Here is a 19,608-nt window from a genome sequence, read left to right as displayed (position 1 = left end):
CACACACACGCGCGCGCACTGTTGCCGGCTCTGGGCCGAGCGAAGACGCAGCCCCGAAGAAACAATCCGGGAAATAACATCCACACAACTCATCCACGAAGACAGAGCACCCACTTTTTTTAAGGAGGTGGGGGGTTGAGGAGAAGAGGAGGAGGAGGAGGAGGAGGAAGAGGAGGGGACAGAAATACGGCCGTCCGCTCCGTCAAGAGGAAAAAAAAATTCAAAAGAAAAAGAAAAGAAGGAGTTGTTTGGTTTCAAGTCACACGCGCGAAATGTGACACAGTTGTGGCCCCTTTGCGCGGAGGGGAAAAAAAATAGTCCCTCGCTCCTCAAGTCAGTCGTCTTTTCTTTTCTTTTCTTTCTTTTTTTTTAGTTTCAGTCTCCAGTGTGGGGACTTGGAAGGTAACTGCGAGCTCTGTGTGTGAGAGAGAGGAGAGGTAACAGTATATCTGCTCTAGTGTTCCCCCCTTTGCTCTCTCAACCAGAGAGAGAGAGAGCGAGCGAGAGAGAGAGAGAGGAGGGAGGGGTGTGCGGGGGGAGAGAGAGAGACTATGGCGACCAGAGAGAGAGAGGGAGAGAGACGATGCGGAGTCAGAAAAGGAGGTTTTCTCGTCGTAAGGTAGCCGTGCGTTCACCGCAGCAGCGGCGGCAGCAGCAGCAGTGATCATCGGTACACACCGCCGTAATCTAATTATGTCCGCGGCAAAAGGCGCACGGATTACCGGCCGGGCGCGCTGCTCCGCTCCGCTCTGCTCTCTGCGCCCCATGGCGGACACGGAGGGACGTAGGAGCACCGCTGGGCTCTCTTACCAAATGTTTAACTCGTCAGTGTCCAAAAAAAAAAAAAAAAAAAGTTATCAGATGATCAAATGTCTCCATCTGATCCATCATCACTGTCCATCTGCCCCTCAAATTAAACTCCGGACATGTTCTCTGTTCTCCACTTTCTTTTAAACCGGCCTGTCTCACTGCGTCTTTGGTGAGCGACACAGAGCAATTAACACTCGGATTTCACGCTCCTCTGGAGCTGTAAAGCAGCTTCATCTATTTGCCCGGGATGAACTCTGTCTGTGTGCTTACTACACCGAGCTGTGGTAAGGTTTGTTTTGTGAGGAGTCACCCCGGTCGGACTCTTCTGGAGCCAAGTCTGAAAGTTGCCTCGGTCGCTTCAACCTCTTTTCTTTACTGTTTCTCTACCTCAGGGGTCACCAGCCTTTCTGAAACTGAGAGCTACTTCATGGGTACTGAGTCATAAGAAGGGCTAACAGTTTGATACACTCTTCTGAAATAACACATTTGCTCAGTTTGCCTTTAGATATATTATTATTAATGATTAATGATAGTCATCAATGTGAAGACACTGATCATGTTAATGATTTCTCACAATAATTATCAACAATGACTTAACAAGGTGGGAAACAGATAATATCAATATTCAATTTTCATTTTCAGAGCAGACCTGAGGGCTACTCATGTGGTCCTAACCCTGTGGGCACCATGTTGGTGACCCCTGCTACCTCAACATCCAACCTGGCAGGTACCTTAAAGTGAAACTCTCGCCAAAATGTAACCTAGGCTTTTTTTTCTGAATGTATATGAGTCAAACCTTCAAGTAAAAGCATAATTACGTTGAAAAAGGCACTTTTAAGATTGACCGTATTTTTGTTTTTGGCTCAAACTCATTTTCAATGGGAGAGCATGGGGCACTTTTACGCTAGCATCAAAATCGCCATATTTAAAACACTCAGAAGGCTCAACACAACATGAAACTTTGCTCGTAGCATCACCAGGGTCTCTTTTTTTACTCTGGCGATGGGTTTTTTGTTTGTTTTTTTTCTCACATATGCAGTACTACTTGACCGTAGCCATTAGCAGTTCTCATACTTTTCTAAAAAGCTCTGCAGCATGCACAACATAAAACTATCCAAAAACAGCATCCTGACCTGCACGTGTTTGCACAAAGAGCTCACCGCCCTCATTGCTGGAAGGGAGACCAGCAGTTCCAACAACGACGCCGTATGCACGCCCGGCATACACATGATACCACATCTATCATAGAACAGTTTTGACTGATCACTCAGTCAAACCACCCCATCCCCCCGTGACTCACAAAATATGTTGTTCCTCCACACAGTCCTGGCGCTGTAATCAGCCCATTGGCACAAAGGGAGACGCGGAACGCACGCTGGCTGGAGAAGCATCGCAGCCGGCGCCCTTTTAAAATAATCACTTTGAATATGCAGATTTCGGAGGAGCCGCGCTGAACTCCTGCGAAGACTCTGTGCAAAGTTGATTATGCACAGTCAGTGTGGGCCGATGAATCTCCGAGGTCTCCGGAGGAAAAAAAAAAACTTTGCCGTAATCCCGCTCCGGAGCTCTGTATATTCTAAAGATTTTTTTTTTTCTCTCAGCCTGCTGATCTGTTTGCTGTTTGTTTTGCAAAGAGATTACTTTCTAGGCAATTGCAAAAGGCTTATTTATTTTGTGAGCCTTTGTACCCCCCCCACCCCCCCCCCCCCACCCCAAACTAGATATTGGCAACTTAAAAAAAAAAAAAAAAGACATCAACATTGTGGTGAAAAATAAGGCTAGTGGGAGACAATGACAGCAAACGTGGACTTAATTTACTTTGTGTCCACTCTGTTAGCCTGTCCAGACAGAAAAGGACACTTAAATTGAAGGAGAAGGATCTAAAATTGAGGAACCCTTTATCCAATTTGCCTTGAGTCAGGTTGGCTTTTCTTCCACACATATGTTTCTATCTGGCACAGAAGTAAACTTTAGTTGTAGATTCACCGATAAAAAAAAAGCAGCTACCGTTGAGCGAACTACCAGCTTTTTTTGTTTGTGCTACTGTGAATAAACGCAATGAACCGCAAAACCGACAAATTGTTCGAGACAAATCCAGCTCGCTTCAAATTCCCAGTGGCTGAGTTTGTCAGGGATGAAAAAAAAAAGAGACTTCAAATTGATTGCAGTTTGTTTAATCCCGTTAACAAACAGCTTTAATGCAATCCTCAAATCTCAACTCCCTAATAAAGTCAGCAGACGAGGATGTTTCAGGTTAGATGAAACTCCCGCGCCTGTGCTAACGGTAGATATCGAGTTTTACACCACAGCGCACCATGAAGCAGTTAACGGAGCGCTTCATCGCCGGTCGTCAGAAGGCTCGGCACCAAATTGTTTTTGGTGTGAGGAAGTTACATTATGGATCCCAGGAGTAACTTTGAAATTGTCTGTAAGTGATGGCTGCAGTACGTAGTGCTTTAGAGGCCTACTCACTGTTGTGTATCTAATATTGACATGTTGGCGTTTGCCGCAAGTGCATCGTAATTAACATTGCTATAGGAACAGTCAGTTCAACTAGAAAAATACCAAGTTTGTTGTGGCTGAGTAGGTCAAGAGAGGGAGTCGCAATCTGTTCGCAATATGTTATTATTGTCCTCTCATTATTTTTCTGTGTTCGCTCAGTTTTCTCTCGCTGTTTGGTTATATCAAGGAAAAACAAAAGGGTTTTTGGCCCAGGGATGCTCAAACTGAAATTTAATGATCGACCACTTGTTGTCTTTTTAAGTTGTGAAATGGCGTTAAACTGAAGCCCGGGGAGGCGGGTGAAGAAAACAAAGAAACCACGAAAAATCTGGCGATGCATTTTCTTAATTTTATCTTAATTGTTTTCTCTCCTGCGTTAACGACTTAAGAACAGGTGGGGGAATAAATGTTATGTTCCGTTAATTGGCTGACTTCCTATACGAATTGTCATTTTGCCTGCCATGCTCAGATTGTGGGCATTCCAGGTTTATTTTGTCTATCTGAAGGGCTTTTCACCTCACAAAAAATAAACAGCGATTCATATTATACATACATATATGTGGGTGTGTGTTTGTTTTTTTGCTACAAACCATCAAATCAAGCCCACTTTGACCCGTGACTCCAAATGTGGGCAGCGCTGGTTTAGAAAAACATGTTTTTTTTAATAAAGGTCCCAGAGCAACATTCATTATGTCGTTCCAGGAACAGCACCATGGAGGTGATATCAGACAACGCCAATGATGACTGGTGCCAACCACACTTTAACCTACACTTCACACCTAGCCCTACATCATCATGCTGTCGCCATTCCAATTCTTTGACTAAGATGTGTCATCTGCGAATCAGGAAGGGCGCTCTCCACAGTATTACCATGAGAGATTTCAAGCATCAAATATGGTGGCCCCTGAGGGTCAAAACACAGCAACACAGTGGAGTGACCTGAGTGGAAAGCCTGCACGTAACACACTCAACCCAAACAGCTGGCTGCAAATGCGTTTTCACTGCAGTTTCCTAAAAACAACATTTCACAAAACACGATCACGATGACATTTCTGAAAATATTGAGACTTGACAAAAAAACAACAACAACAATAATTCACAAAACACATCCTTTCACTATGACCTTATGCGAATGTTGGCGTTCTTTCCCAAATATCATTGTGTTTTGTGAGAATGTCCTGATCTCAGTTGTCTGAAATGTGGATGTGTTTTGACCTGCGGGGGCCACCGTAACAAACATCTCAAAATGACTCATGATCTCCAGAGTCACGGAGCAGACTACCACAATAGCTGTAATAATGTGGCTCAGTCAAGAGTGCCCTTATTCAGCGATTTATCTTTTGCTAATCAAATGTTTGATAGGAAGAGTGACAGCTGTAAGACGGCCATCTGCTCAATGATATTAGAGTGAATCTCATAATTGCTTTCTTTATTTTCTAATTTGATTGCAGAGTTCAGATTTGATGGATGGAGGCAGAGAGCCAAAGCCCGTTCACTCTCCCATGCGACTGTAGAACCTACCTGTCTGCCGTCCATCTGCTCTGTGGGATTACAACTACAGTTACTGTATGCGACGACCAATCAAGCGGCAACTGTCACAGCTTCATCTACGGCGCTCGGAGCAACAGGGAATTCTAAATGAAATATTGGTCACCCATTGATCCAGGCAGCCGTAGCAGTTACAGAGTTACTCTCATTACAAATGTGATTACATAATGAAAGGATTGAAATGACTACCAGTAAAAGGGGTTTTGCAGGCAGAGGGCCAGGCCAATTATAGCCCCTATACCACTGTGATCTTACTTGTGTGTCCATCTGCTCTGCTCTGCTCTGCTCTGCTCTGTGGGATTACACCAAATCCTATTGAGCTCGGGGAACGGCAGCCAAGATCAGTAGGCCTGAACTTATCAAGACAAACCGCCAGTACAAGAGAGGTTTGTCTCCTCCGACTAAGTGCCGGATGGATCAAAAGGGAATGATAGCCCCGTGATTAATAATGCTAATCAGAGACGCAACAGTTAGTTAGATTGGTGCGCTGAATGTCTGATCGCGTAATTGTGGAAATTTAAAAAAAAAAAAAGAGCGGTGCAGCGTGAGGCACAAAGCCTCCAGAGAGTCTGGTGGTTCCGGATGCCATCGCGTCACGGAGGGGAACACAGTTGATTTTATAATATTATTGATCCGATAAGGGGGGAAACTCTCTTTCCACTTGCTCGACTCCACAGGAAGAAGAGGTACCGCAGTGCAGAACTCAGTTACACTGGCAGGTAGAAAGTTGTAACGTTTTCATGAAAACCCCCAAAACTCAATCACGCGCTGCTTTTACCCGCACATATAGATCGAGGTCCTCTGCCTCCTCCTCGGTCACCTCCTCCCTCCCCTTACACCAACACCAATCTTTCGCGTATTTATTTTACTTAATTTACTTTCGGTGAACGTGCCTTGTGACATGACAGCGATTTAATAAGTGGATGTGCCTTCCCCTGTACTCTTACTAAGATAAACACTCATAATCTTTAGTGTGAGATACAGGGCACCGGGTTACTAAGCCTGTCTCATCCACTGCGTGGGAGACAATCCCATAAGGTCCGATAGAGAAGGGCAGGGGAACTGCTGTGCACTGCACTTTAACGGAGGAGGAGCGGTTAACGAGGCGTTCATCTGGAAAACCCACAAGATTATTCTCATTCTTAAAGGTGCGATAAGTAAGAATTGTCCAAGTAAAAAAGGTCACTCCCAACAAATAGTGGGTAGCATATCAACAGAGTGACTGCTAACTGCTTCTGGAGTTATGTAAGGACGTATCCACTGGTTGCTGTACAGCTCTAGACGACTCAAGTCTGGCTGGACCAGGAGCTCAGAGCGCCTTCAGCCGGGCTCAGCAGCCTGCCAGCGATTGGGCCAGACAGGGACCAGGTAGTATGAAACAGGAGAGGCTAAGGAGCTAGCATGCTAACTTCATTTGCAACAAAACTGTTTGTTCTTCTTCACGGTCCAATCTTCACCCAAATTGACGTTTAATCATAGTCTCAGCTACAACAGATCCATGTGACAATTTGGAGCCACCATCACTGCACCACCTACTGGCATCAGGAAGTAAGCACTGTTTGACAATCGTTTCATTTACATAACCATTTCATGGTGCCGTCAACTCTTGATATACCTGAAACTGACCTGAAAATGGAATTAGTGTGTGTCCTCAAAAGCCAAATAGTGGACGCAAGAAATCACACTGACATCTCTTGCACAGTCCCTGAATCACATAAAAATTCAGATGTGGGTCGAGCAGTCAAAGTCTGATCATGCCCAGGTTAATTTAAATTTGATATTAGTCTATTTTAAACTGCAAATATAACATACTCGTTACACAGTGCACCTTTCATGTCTTTTTACTTGCAAAATTATTTGAAAGCATGGATGAAGCCTGGTCGAGTGCCGGTGTATTCCACAGTTTGGCCCCAGCAGGGCAGTACCGAGCCTGTTATGGTGCACCACAAAGAGGCAGAGAAGTTGGCCTGCTAGAACACACACCTGGGCAAGTGACAAAAGGTGTTTTATAAAACTGTGTTTTTCCATGTTGCGAATAAATGGCTGTAAGGATGAGGACCAACTCGCTGGTTTTGCAAAAGTGCATCCTGTTAACTGGCCCACCTCTGCAGGAGTGCTTCACAGTCACTGTGAGCTTGACGGGAATTTCTGGGACTGTCTCGGATATTGGGTGAAGGGTAAATCCATTTCAATGACAACATCTGCTATTACTGCCAAAGCAATACTCTGACCTAATGTAATTAAGGAAATGTCACAAATTGGCAGAGATTGTGCACGGCTCAGGACAGGAAGGCTCATGATTAAAACCCTCCAAGAGCATCACTGATACCCATCCACAGAGCATGGAATCAGTGAGGAGCCCAGAAGACACTAAGAGAAAAACGACCTACCCCAGCCACAGCACATTCACCCTGCTGCTGTCTGGCAAGCAATACAGAAGCATCCGCTGCTGGACTGCCGGACAACGGTGCAGCTTCTTTCCTCAGGCTCTGAGACTCCTCAAATCCACCACATCCATCACAGACTGCTGTAAATGGATACATCTTGTCAGAAATCTCATGTTACACATGGTTTGGAATGCACAATGTTCTGGGTATTGCACAGCATCTATCTCACCTTTGCACTGCATGGAGAGGTCTACAACTCGATTTCACTGTTCATTCCTGCATTGAATAATGACAATAAAGATTAACCTTGAACCTTTTTTTTTAAATACATTTTCAAAACAGTGGGTCTGTCACTTCTGCACAGCTTTCACTATATATGTTCTGTTCACTGAGGGAAACGGCACAGGACCAATCCCTTTATGAAATCAAAGAAAACTGAGACAATTACAAAGACAGAAAGCGAGATTTAAAAATAGATAAAAGAAAAGCCAACATGAAAGAGAAAATTATATTTACTGTCTTTTGTGGTTGGATCCATCCGGCGCTGGAGCCCTTCCTAGTTCATTTGGTAGAGCAGATGTTAATAGCTTAACAGGGCTGGGCAGTAAGTGTTTAATTAGGTCCTGGGAAAATGATTTATTCAACACATCTGGGCCCATAAAATAACACTCTCCGGACTCTGTCCTTTATGAGTCTCGAGCTGGACTCCCTCCCAAGCCTGGAAATATAACTGCCTGCCCTCTGTGGTTTGAGCTTCCAGTCTTGAGAGAGAGAATCTCTTATAGGCACTGTCTCTGTCCTGTAGCGTCATTTTTCCTGAACTGGAACGACTGAACCTAGTGGGAGGAGAGGCACAGTAGGGGGTGTGTCAGCGCCGATCAAGCAGTGCAGTACAGTTTTAGTGTCAGGGATTACTGGGATTTGTGCATGCCGCCTGCCTGCTCCGACCACATCAAAGCCACGTAGGTGCAGTTCTGCTCTGTCCTTTCATGGAGGATGATTGTTTTGACTTTGATATTTCCCTCCGGAAGGCCTAAAGATGACACATTTCTGACAACCTGCATGTGTGGCTGCGGTGAGTGTGACCACACAGGGATTGAACATTTGGCCACCATGATGAAGGAGGGCGTTTTTTTTTCTTTCATGGTGGCCACAATGCCGCATCTGGAACTGAATGGCGGCTGCAACTTCTGCCTGTCTCTTCATCTGATATCACTGAACTGCTTCTCATATTGGTCAGGAAGACTACATGTGTAAAGATCCTGTATTATTTTCATTTTCATGCTTCCATTTTGTGTGTCTACAAGTAATGTTTACAAGCTCAAATGTTCAAAAACATTTTTTTCCCACTCAAACTACTGTCCATTCCCGCAGCACTTGTCTTCACCATCTGTCTAGTGCCTATCTCTTTAAGGAACCCCGCCTAGTCTGCTCTGATTGGTCAGCTCTTACAGGCCTGAGCAGGGACTGCCCACTTTTTGTTTAGCGAAGCAAGACATAACATCCTGGACAAGAAAAGACGCAACTTCATACACATTGCGGAAAAACAAGCTAAAATTGAAAACAGACAATGGCAAAACAAAACAGAACAAATCAAATCAAAACCAATCAAAACAAAACAAATCAAAACAGATCAAAACAAATCAAATCAAAACAAATAAAAAATCGAAACAAAACAAAACCAATCAAAACAAAACACATCAAAACAAAACAAATCAAAACAAAACAAAACATAACAAAACAAAACTAATTTTAAAAAATCAAACCAAAACAAAATAGTGGGACATTGCATGTATGTCAGAAAAATGTATGTATGCTCATTTTAAAGGCACTGTTTCTGAATAAGGGTTGTGAGGAAGTCACTGTGGAATGAGCGTTGATACTTTCACACTATTTATATAAGTGCCTTAACCTGCTTTATTAAAAAGAGACATAGAAATATTACATTATAGGCCCTTTAATATAATTCATGGTGTTGTGTATTTGTTTGTAGCTATTTCCGCACCAGGAATCCATTTTTTGGCAGCCATGTTCGGGACTCTTCCTTCCATCATAAAATTGCCACACTGTCACGCTGCCATGGCACACACTGTGTTGTTTTGAAAAGGAGAAGAGAACAGGCAAGTTTATTGGCTGTGGCTAACACCAGCTGCTCCACACCCACTAATATTGTGTTTTCTAACCTCAGTAGAGTAGTTGCACCCCGAGATCCAGCCAAAAAAGCTTCCCACCAGGCAGTCCCCCAGGAGCCGTGAGCTCACGTCGTCCTGCCTTTTTGCGGTTGATTTGCGTCATGTGCCACCACTGTTGAGTCAGGTGTCATAACACAGTTCTAATGGGGGATTCAGTTGACAAACACCGTATTTGTCTTTGGCTGTGTATTTGCATTTTTGCATCTCACCTCTCTGCACCTTCAGGGAAACTTTTTTTTTTTTTCCCTACATGGTTCAGTCAGTCTGCACACTCTGTACTCAGTCTGTTGAGTCATCTTCATCATGCATGGTTATGATTGGCACGGCTATTTATTAAAAGTTATGAGATAAGGAGAATGTGACCAAGTTGTGATTAATTAACTCACCCCTCTAATTTATACTGCATCAAAGTCAAACATTATCATAGCCGACATGAATGACGGTAAAAATTTACCAAAATAAGACATAGATGTAAAAATACAGGTTGCATTCTGTTTTCAGGCTTAACTATGGAACATCTTTACAGACCCACTGGCTGCAATGTGATGGTTCTAGAGTGATGTAACTTTACTAGTGCTTGTATAGGTTGTTTTTTGGTTTTGGTGCCCCAATGATGCCCTTCCAATGGAGAAAATGTGATAAAGTGCCCTCTAGGGTGCCTAGACAAAACATGGTGACGTGCCCTCTCTTCGCTATAAACGCTTCATGTCTTTCTGCCCACTGGTACCGCACCGCATACAGCTAGTGCCATTTTTAAATTTCTTTTGCCCCCTGCCCCTCAAAAATCCGCCACTGTTGTTCGCTATAAAACTTTAGCATAATCGATGTAATGAGCAACAAGTGATACATTGCTTGAGTCTAAAAAATATCTCAACATTTCAGGGATGGATTTCTGTCACCAATGGAGCTTTTTTCCAAAAGAGTGTCGGAGTTAAAAGGAATGAAAAACACAAAAAGAGCAGAATCTCCGCTCCGGTGTCAACACACCAAAGCCTATTTTTTCACTAGTTGTCTTCATTCCCATGGATTTTAAACTTAATTGCACTGGAATTTACCTAAATTGGGCTTTGCTGAGACTGTTATCGGGTTGCACTTAAGAATCCAGTGAACCACTGTTAAATTCATTTTGGAAAAAGAGGAAAATGAGAACATTTCACAATCAAATGGTACGCTTTACTCTTCTGGCACTTTCAGCTGAACACTGAGTGCTAAACGCTCCATTCACATTCTGTTCTTCTCGACAATAACACATACTGAGTGGGAGCTTAAAATTCCTCAAGTTCTTTTCTTTGTAAAGCGAAACCATTGGAAGAAAAAGCAGATATACGGTATCAGTGTATATCATACACATATACACTAAACATCAGGGTTGGAATTTAGTCATTTCAGGGGCAAGGCCATGCGCCCTCGTCTCACAGACGGCTGACCATATAGACCAATGTTAATGTCCAGCCTGGAGGACAGCATGTTTTGATGAAAATACAGTTGCAGCTCTTTGTCTACCTTACTATGGCAGTAAGGAGTTGTCGTTTGTGTTTTACCAATATTCCGCTTATGAGTTATTGATCCGGGAAGTTTGAATCTCTGAATATATTTCCATCTGTACCATCTGTACGTATCATATGACAACTGACTGAGCTTGCTTGCTTACCTGTGCTGTATGTTTTGAGATGCTGCTGCTGTTTGACAGGCTCAGGCTTTCACGTGAGATCATCGATGTGATGATCGCACCTGCGTGAACTGCAAACTCACCAAAGTTCTATTCAAGGCAAGCCCACTACGCTGCACTGGCGGTTTTTACATGGAACATGGACAGGGCCAGGGGCACAAAGGCCACTGATTATTTTTCTCACGTGGCATCAAGGTGGCGCTGTGAAATTCCCACCCTGACATACATACTTAGTCCAATGTGAAATCTAATGTTATTTCCATAGTGCTTTTATGGGGAAGCCAGACACACCCACAGACTGCTGATACTCAAGAGGGATTTACACGAGGTCCACCTGCTCTCTTTTTGTGACAAAAAAACAGAAGGTGACACATTTTTAATAAGCTAAGTTTTATTTTACCTAGCTGACTCTCTCTGGTGAAAAAACAATACAGATTTAGCAACACTACTCTAGATGCTAGCCTCGGGCACACTGTTAGGAATGTGCGCAAAAGGCTGCACCCATTCTTAGGACAGTTCTCAGCCATATAGGAGGATACAATTGGGTCATTACCAGGTGCAACAGTGTGGCTGGCAGTGTGTGTGCGTCAGCATGACACACGTGGTGCTTGAGACACCTCTTTTGAGTACTTAAAGTGTTTCTCTGTCTTTCTGTCTGAGGAAAGATTCTGTCAGTGCGATAGAGTGTCAACCAAGAAACAGGTGTGTACCTGTAGGTGAGAGCAAATATAAAGGCAGATTTTGAAGATGTGTGTAGTCCAATCAAGGTCACTTAAAGTAGAGGGGTAGAAAGTAGGAAAGGGGCGATTGGCCCAACAGTTAAAATCTAATCCTGCAATAATAAAAGTTATCTCATGACACTTTTCTGTTGGAGCAGGTCTAGACCACTCTGTTTAATTGATTAGTTTACCCAACATGTTCCCCCCGCATGAGCGAGCACTTGGCGACGGTGGTGAGAAAAAAAACAGCCTTTTCGCAGGCAGAAACCTCCGAGCAGACCTGGACTCATGGTGGGAAGCCATCTGCCTCGACAGAGTAACGAGAATACAGATTTCACAGCTCTAATGCAGGTGTTAACTCACTGTCAAAGATGCAGCAAAGGGTGTGTCGGCCTTTTTACCGAGACTTTTCAGCTTGGATATTGCAGGGCTGTTAATACTGTATTTATCTGGGTCTTAACTGAGAGCTGGCTCTCCTCTGCTCTGGTGGACAGTAAGCCCAGTCTAGATTTCACAACACCAGCCTGACTAACTGTTTGAGTGTGAGCATGAAGCTGTATTGACCTTTGGGATGTCATTCTCAGCCCGTCCATTGCAAGTCTGTGAAGACTGTATGATACTGAAACGACACACGCTTCAAATCACGATTAAACGGCCAAGCTGCAGCCGGATATTTCAAAATTATTAGGCTTCATATTTCTGCGTATGTCTTGCACTTCATTAAAGCTTTGAACATCTGTAATGTTATGGATAAATGTGACATCCATGCATTGAACCTTATCAGCAGTCAAAATCTGTAAAACACCTGCAAGTGTTTCCTCGAGCACTGTTAAGTCAGGGCGGCCATCCTGCTGAGAGCAGCTGCCATCCTGACCGAGAGATATTCATTCATAACTGATTCCACCGCACAGTTTGAGACACACGGTCTGAACGCCAGTTGAAAAGAACCACGTTTAATTGAGGTTTCAGGAAACTAAGGTCTAAGTAATGTCGGAGGGAATTACGCCACACAAGGATCAATCTCGGTGTTCGGTCCCTCGAGGTCTAAACTGAGTTTCAAACAATTTCATTAGTATTGGTTTCGGTCAGCTTTTCGTGTCACATTGCCCAAATGCTGATTCAGGGGCATTTCCATCCCCCCAATTAAAGATTTTGCAGGAGGAAACACTGATACACGATTCTGCACCAAACAGAGCCTGGAGGACAGCCAGCTAAATCAGCCTCAGAGCTGATTTATGGTCCACATTTCCTCCCTAACAAGACCAGACGGTAATAGCAGAGACCCAAAGCTGTTTACAATGTAAACTAAACGTATCACATTCATACTTGTGTTATTTGTGTGTGTGTGTGTGTGTGTGTGTGTGTGTGTGTGTGTGTGTGTGTGTGTGTGCGTGTGCGTGTGTATCTGTGCATGTACTTGCAAGCATGCTCTAGTCCGTAAATTGGGTTCCGACTGCCCAACGCTGATGCCAGACCCATCCTCCATCCACATTACTTAAGGCGAGTACAGTAAACACACGTAGGGTTTTGTATTTCGAATTCAGTTCAGGTGACCTATAATTGTGCTCTTGTTCCCACATAATTAGAACTCCCAAAGTGCACACACAAACAAAAGGCAGAAGTTGTGCGCTCAGAAAAAAAGGGCCTGGGGGGGGGGCAGACCAGTTTGCTCACAGTTGAGGCACGATCGCAATCTGTGTTGATCTTGTTAACATCAGCAAAAACTGTGAATGAAGACGATAAACAAGCCATAAGTCTGAGATAAGGTGAATATTAGAATTCAGGGAGGAAGGACATTTAATCCCAAAGTAGTTTTGACACCATAATAAAGATGAATCAGTAGATTGCGTAATAGAGGCAACAGTCACTGGAGACTCGCCTCTGTGTTTTTGTGGCGGTTGTTGCAGTGGCGCCAGACATTTGCCAGGACCCGCTGCTCACGTGTCACGGTGCTGAAATCCATCGTCTTCAGCTGAGGCAGGGCACAAATCACATGGTTCCTGAACACACACACACACAAGCGCACACACTAAATCAGCTTGAACGGACGTTTTGGGCCCAGAAGACAATGCCTGGGTGAGGCTCCTTGTCATTGCCCTTAGATGTTGTTAGCAGTTCCCCTATAAACCTCACAGATGGTTTCTTTTTGTAATCAGTTCAAGGCACAAAAAAGCGTAAGAATTGGTAGAAACTGAACTCAAATGTATGTAGCTGAACTTTGACCCCCGTTTGGGAATCAACGATCTACATAATGTAAAATACATTATATGGACAAACGTCGGTGGGCACCTGAGCATCACGTCTTCATGGGATGGTGAGACAGACCATTTTAAAGTATAGGCGTTAATATGGAGTTGGACATCGCTTTGAGACTACAACAGCCACCTCTCTTCCAGAAAGGCTCCACATGTTTTTGTGTCTGTGGGAATTTGTGCCCATTGTGCCGATTCTGGCCACATCAGAATTCTGATCCTCCTGGACCTCTCTGCAGCCTTTGACACAATCTCCTGCACCATCCCCCTTAGACACCTATCTGACTACCTTGGCCTCACCGGTACAGCACTCTCCTGGTTCCAGTCCTATTTAACAAACAGGAAACAATTTGTCATCATTGGAGACTCCAGTTCCACCCCAGCTCCAGTCACCCAGGGCATGCCTCAAGGCTCTGTGCTTGGACCCCTGCTCTTCACCATCTATATGTTCCCCCTTGGTCAGATTATTCGCAAGCATGGTCTCAACTTCCTGATGACACTCAATTATATCTCTGCACCAAACCATCCACCCAGCTACCCCCACAGTCACTCGTCAACTGCCTGCATGAGAGAAAACTCTGGATGACATCAAATCTGCTCAAACAAAACACCAATAAAACAGTGCTCATGGTTGTGGCCTCCAAGGCACTGCTCCAGAAGGTTGGAGATCTCCTGGACGTGGACGGCTGGTGTATTTCCCCATTCACGGAAGTCAGCAACCCGGGTGTCATCCTTGATTCCACACTATCTTTTCAATCACACATAAAATCCATCACAAAATCAGCTTTTTATCAACACAAACCTGTGGCCGAGACCCTCATCCATGCCTTCATCACCTCCTGCCTGGACTACTGTAACGGAGTCCTGTCCGGGCTCCCTTCCAAAACACTGGACAGGCTCCAGTATGTGCAGAACTCTGCTGCCAGGGTCCTCACCCGCACCTGGCAACACATCACCCCCACTCTCATCCGCATTGACTAGCTCCTGGTTAAATCATGCATCACTTACAAAATTCTCCTCCTGACCTATAAATCTCTCCATCCCCCCCACCCCAAATATCTGTCTGACCTCATCTACCCCTATACCCAGTCTCAGACGCTGCGCTCATCACCAGCTCTCCATCCCTCACACCAAACTACAAACCCTCGGCGACAGAGCCTGCTGTGTGACAGCCCCCACTCCCTGCAACACTCTCCTAGCTGAAATCTGCAAACTGACTTCTCTGGAGACTTTTAAAAGAGACCTAAAAACCCATCTTTTTAAAAAGGCCTATCAGCTCTAGATCATACATCTAATCATCCAATTAATCAACTTTTCAATTTCTTTATCTTATATGTATTTTTTTGTTGTTTATCCATTTATTCTTTGTTTTGTTTGTTCCACTTTGTGTTAAGTGTCCTTGGGTACACTGAAAGATGCTATATATAATTATTATTCAACCAAAAGAGCAGTTGTCTGACCGTGTCTTTGTGGACAATCGCTTTGCGCCACAGGGGCACAGTCATGCTGGATCAGTAAAGGTCCCTCTCCAGTATGTGGCCACAAAGTTGGAAGCACCTGAATGGTTAAATGCCTTTGTAGACAACTCATTACAGAAACCAAGGGACCTGGCTCAAACCACTGTAATAAGCCCAGCGATTTTCCCTCCTAAGCCAACCTTTGCAGGTAAACAGATGATTGGCGCTACATGCTTTTGGCCCTCCCCGACCCCGCTCTGTGAGATTGAGTGGTCCACTTCACAATAAAAAGCACTTAGAGTTGACGGGGCAAAACTATAGGGCAAAAATTTCACTTGTGACAAAGATGGCATGTTAGGATAGTCACTGAGCACTTTTCAACAAATACTAAATGTTTGTCTGTAGAGATTTCATGGCGATGTGCTGGACTGTATGCACCTATTAGCAACAGGTGTGGCTAAACACCTGAGGGAGTCTCCACCAACTTTTACTCATTCAGTTTTCTACTTTCTGGCTCTCATCTCCTCATTCACATTCAGCTCTTCTTATCACCCAGACATGGCCAAAGCTACGGCCAAACATTCACTGAGCCAAGCAGAATGTGTGAATGAAAATCGGTGTAAATTGAAAGAAAACGAAGTCCCCACCTGTAGCCTTTTTCGGTTTCTATGGCGTTTCCATGGAGCGTGATGGTGTGTAGACGCTGGAGCCTTCCCAACTTGTCCACCTCTGACAGGTTCCAGATGGCGTTGCCATGAAGGTACAACACGCGAAGTTCAGTCAGCTCACACAAAACCTGGTCCAGACACGCACACACACACACAAACACACACACACACACACACACACACAAAGACATTACCAGTTAAGTTAGAAATTGGGTTGCAATTACTTAATACATTTGATTAATGCAGAAGATGATAAGCAGATGAATCCAAAATAAATTAGCATTTACATCTAATGCATCAGAAATAATGATGAAATGATAAAATAGCCATTTTCCTGATTACTTACAAACTAAATTACATATTTAGCCCAAGTAATATGGTCAATGAAGCACAGATTAGCAAATAATGTACATTTTAAAAAGCTGGCGAGGACATAACAATTCTACAATGGTTTGGTCAAAAAGCAAAGAGAAAAATAACAGCAGAGAAACAATGTAAATGAGCACGCAAACATACGACACAAGAAAGAGCCTCACCAGGTCTATGCTCATGAGCTTGTTGAAGGACAGGTCCAGCCAGCCGAGCTTCAATGGCTGAGCCAGGAAGTGGTCCAGGGCATGATGGAGGCCGGAGAGGTCAGCAATGCTGTTGTAGCTCAGGCGCAGAGAGCAGCTCAGGTACTTCCCCTTCGAGTTAGTTTGGCAAGGCCGCACACCGCATCGGGGGGCTTCTGAGAGCGCACCTGCACAACATGAAGCAGTTACAGCGGTAAATCAAGTGCTGGCAATTGTTTCTTTCGATATTTGCATTCAGCTCGCTTCCAAGCAGAGAAGTGAGGATGTACTTGAGCTATCATCCCTTTCATCACATTATGTGGCACCTGAAATGAAGGACGAACTCGTGGCTGATGGGTGTCTTTAACTAGATAAGCACACGGGCTAAAAAAAAACCCACCCTTCCATGGTGCCAGAATCCTAAACACAAATGTGAACATAGGTAACAGTTATAAGAGAAAGGCTGTAGGTATATTATGGATACGACAATTAAAACCATGAAGTCATCAGCTGGGAAGTTAATAAGCTCAGTCAGGCTGTAAAAACTGTGATACGCTAATGAGGCCTGTGGGTCAAATCTAACCTGTGATACAGTGCCGGTGGTCCCCCCCCCCCCAACATTTTCTAATTCACCGTGATTACTAAATGGTGGAAAAATGTTTTCTGGCGGACAGATATGCCGTCATTGCATGATTTGGTAAATTAAGCTGAGTCACAGGCAAATTCATTTTTGACTCCTAATTGAGCAAAGTGTATTAGGATCAGATGGTGAGCTGTGCAAGAGTATACAGCTGGAGCAAAGGCTACAAAGACATGAGACAAATTCTGATCTTGTGAATCCGTATTTCACACTGAAAGAGCTTAAATGTGCTGTTAATTATGTGCCAGGTAGGAGTTCATGTTTATCAATCCCTGACACGAGTAATTGCACAAAGCAAAGCAAGATGAGTTTCTCTGCATGTTGGAAGGAAATGGTACTACCTGTATACCTGTAACGCGGCTGATGTCTTTGAATGATAGATCCACCGGAGGGCCGTACATATTCAAGTCTGAAGGTCTTTACACGCAGCAGATGGAACAAATTATATCCATTGAACTTCCAGAGTCCTTTTTACTGTTTAAAACATAACAGTGTCAAAAAACACGAGGGTCCAAAATCTTGTATTGAAACTGTTTCCTAGCAACTAGCAAGCACTTTGCTAACTATTCATTTAAAGGTCGTGTAATGATAATTATTTTTAAAACAAATATTTTTTTATTTTTCATTTTTGAAAAGGTGCAGAAAAAAAACCTTCTTATCATGATTGTGAATCAATCATTTTAAAATGGTTCTGGTGTCCAAAGTGATTGTTTTTGTTCATCTCGGTGTGATAGTTCTGACAAATGGTTCCAGCTTTTAATGAGATCTGTCAGCCAATAGTATAACGATGCTCTCTGTTTCCTCTGTGATCAAGAGTCAAGAGTCTTAGCAGTTGCCAGTTTGTGGCAGAAAAACATTTAAAAATCGTTGATTTCTACACAATACTGTAGCTACTAACCTAACGTGAGCTAACCAGCGTTATTGCTATCTAGCATTTGGGAAATTAATGTTGGCTTGTTGGCCATAGCAACGTTTGCATTAGCTAGCGTTAGCAAGGTAAATGTTAGCTTGGCTGAGCAAGGGTTTTTTGGCAGCTCAGGGCAGAGCCAGCATCTTGTTATTGGAAGATTGCTGGTTCAATTCCCCTGGTCTGCATCTTGAAATATCCTTGGGCAAGATACTGAACCCCAAACTGCTCCCTATGTGCTGGTTGGCACCTTTCATGGCAGCCACCGCCATAAGTCGCTTTAGACAAAAGCGTCTGCTCAATGTTCTAAATGCGACTGTAAGGTTAACATTAGCTAAAATTAGCTGGCTAACGTTAGCAATGTTAACAAATGCAACAAACACACAACAGCTTGACAGGGCATGCCTGGATTTATATTCTTATTTACAATTACGCATGCTATTTCATGACTTCACAACTTCATAAGTGACTACAACTGAGGTAAGAAATCAATAGTGCAGATTTCAAATATGGGCAATTTTATGAAAACTGAAGGCGAAATCACGAGTGTGCCCCAACATTTTTGGAGTCGAGTAGCTCCACAAGTACCTGCGGGTGTGGTTTGCTAGCCAGCCAGCCGACAACCTCATTGGTCAGCTCACAGACTTCTGTTGCCCCACAGTAACAGTTCTGCTTATTTTGGATTGAATTATGCTTTGCTTTAGGTCATCTTTTTAAGATAAAGCTCAGCAGCTCTTCCGCCTCTCACTAAAATAAACCGTCGGTAGCTGCCGCAGAATGTTGTACCGCTTGAGTGTACTTCACTGCGCACCGTCTGCTGGTTTAACATTTAGTAGGCTGTAGCCAGGCAGTGATTTTCAGTCAGTATGCCATTTTGAACACAGCCAGAGACTCCTTAAGAGTCGTGACCCCAACTGAAATAATGAAACAATGGCTCATTGTGTTGCAGAAGTAAAACTCTTTAGTTCAGACCCACTGACAGTCAGAGGCCTTTCAGCATGTTCTGGTGAGTCGATATTATCCATCACCTCTCCTGTGCGTGCTGGCAAAGGCTCCAGCGCCCCTGAATTGGACAAGTGGAGAGAAAATAAATAAAAGAGTGCGCAAAATGCAACAGAGTATGAATTTAAGAGGGCAAACAGAGGACAGGTTTAAACAGTAGAGCCGAGAGAGCCGAGAGGTGATGATGGAAAATTACATCCATCAGATGGAGTTCTCCCTCACCTTGTCGCTCAGTCAAGATGTCCGTGTGTAAATATATGTGTGTGCCTGTGTGTGTGCTTGTGTTTGTGTAGCTTCACTA

The 19,608-nt window shown here is 43.9% G+C and overlaps 2 protein-coding genes across 14 annotated transcripts in view; both read right to left on the bottom strand.

Annotated features, from left to right (window-relative positions):
* Positions 1-8,821, bottom strand: part of LOC119009836 (protocadherin-15-like) — a 201,995-nt gene extending 193,174 nt beyond the window's left edge. For 5 of the 12 annotated variants that reach the window (XM_037081508.1, XM_037081509.1, XM_037081510.1 and 2 more), the window contains exons 1-3: positions 7,764-8,819; positions 7,477-7,523; positions 7,251-7,387 (exon numbers count right to left, since the gene is read on the bottom strand). The gene's annotated coding sequence lies outside the window, so the exon portion shown is untranslated. Of the gene's footprint in view, positions 1-7,250; positions 7,388-7,476; positions 7,524-7,763 lie in introns of all 12 variants that reach the window. The other 7 variants (XM_037081506.1, XM_037081507.1, XM_037081501.1 and 4 more) reach the window with 4 other exon arrangements.
* Positions 8,822-9,173: 352 nt separating this feature from the next.
* Positions 9,174-17,878, bottom strand: LOC119009229 (leucine-rich repeat-containing protein 51-like). 2 transcript variants are annotated; one of them, XM_037080222.1, is made up of 4 exons: positions 17,748-17,878; positions 16,741-16,946; positions 16,184-16,332; positions 9,174-9,336 (listed from the first exon to the last, which is right to left on the bottom strand). In XM_037080222.1, exons 1-4 carry the CDS (start codon positions 17,797-17,799, stop codon positions 9,189-9,191), a joined length of 555 nt encoding a protein of 184 aa, XP_036936117.1. In that variant the 5' UTR covers positions 17,800-17,878; the 3' UTR covers positions 9,174-9,188. The 2 variants fall into 2 exon arrangements, with proteins under 2 accessions (XP_036936117.1, XP_036936118.1); XM_037080223.1 differs by lacking the exon at positions 9,174-9,336 and adding an exon at positions 13,583-13,827.
* Positions 17,879-19,608: the final 1,730 nt, after the last annotated feature.

This window comes from Acanthopagrus latus, chromosome 20 (genome assembly GCF_904848185.1).
Source record: "Acanthopagrus latus isolate v.2019 chromosome 20, fAcaLat1.1, whole genome shotgun sequence".
In the NCBI taxonomy this organism is placed as follows: Eukaryota; Metazoa; Chordata; class Actinopteri; order Spariformes; family Sparidae; genus Acanthopagrus; species Acanthopagrus latus.
The sequence above is the reverse complement of the archived record's forward strand: the minus strand, read 5'-3'. Positions and strand labels throughout refer to the sequence as shown.

Bases quoted from the DNA above. Each gene is read 5' to 3' on its own strand.
- LOC119009229 (XM_037080222.1), bottom strand. From the start codon at position 17,799: ATGTACGGCCCTCCGGTGGATCTATCATTCAAAGACATCAGCCGCGTT. The intron at 16,947-17,747 runs GTATACAGGTAG...CATGTTGTGCAG, and splicing joins AGACATCAGCCGCGTTACAG to GTGCGCTCTCAGAAGCCCCC. The intron at 9,337-16,183 runs GTGGGGACTTCG...AAAACAACACAG, and splicing joins GAAACCGAAAAAGGCTACAG to TGTGTGCCATGGCAGCGTGA.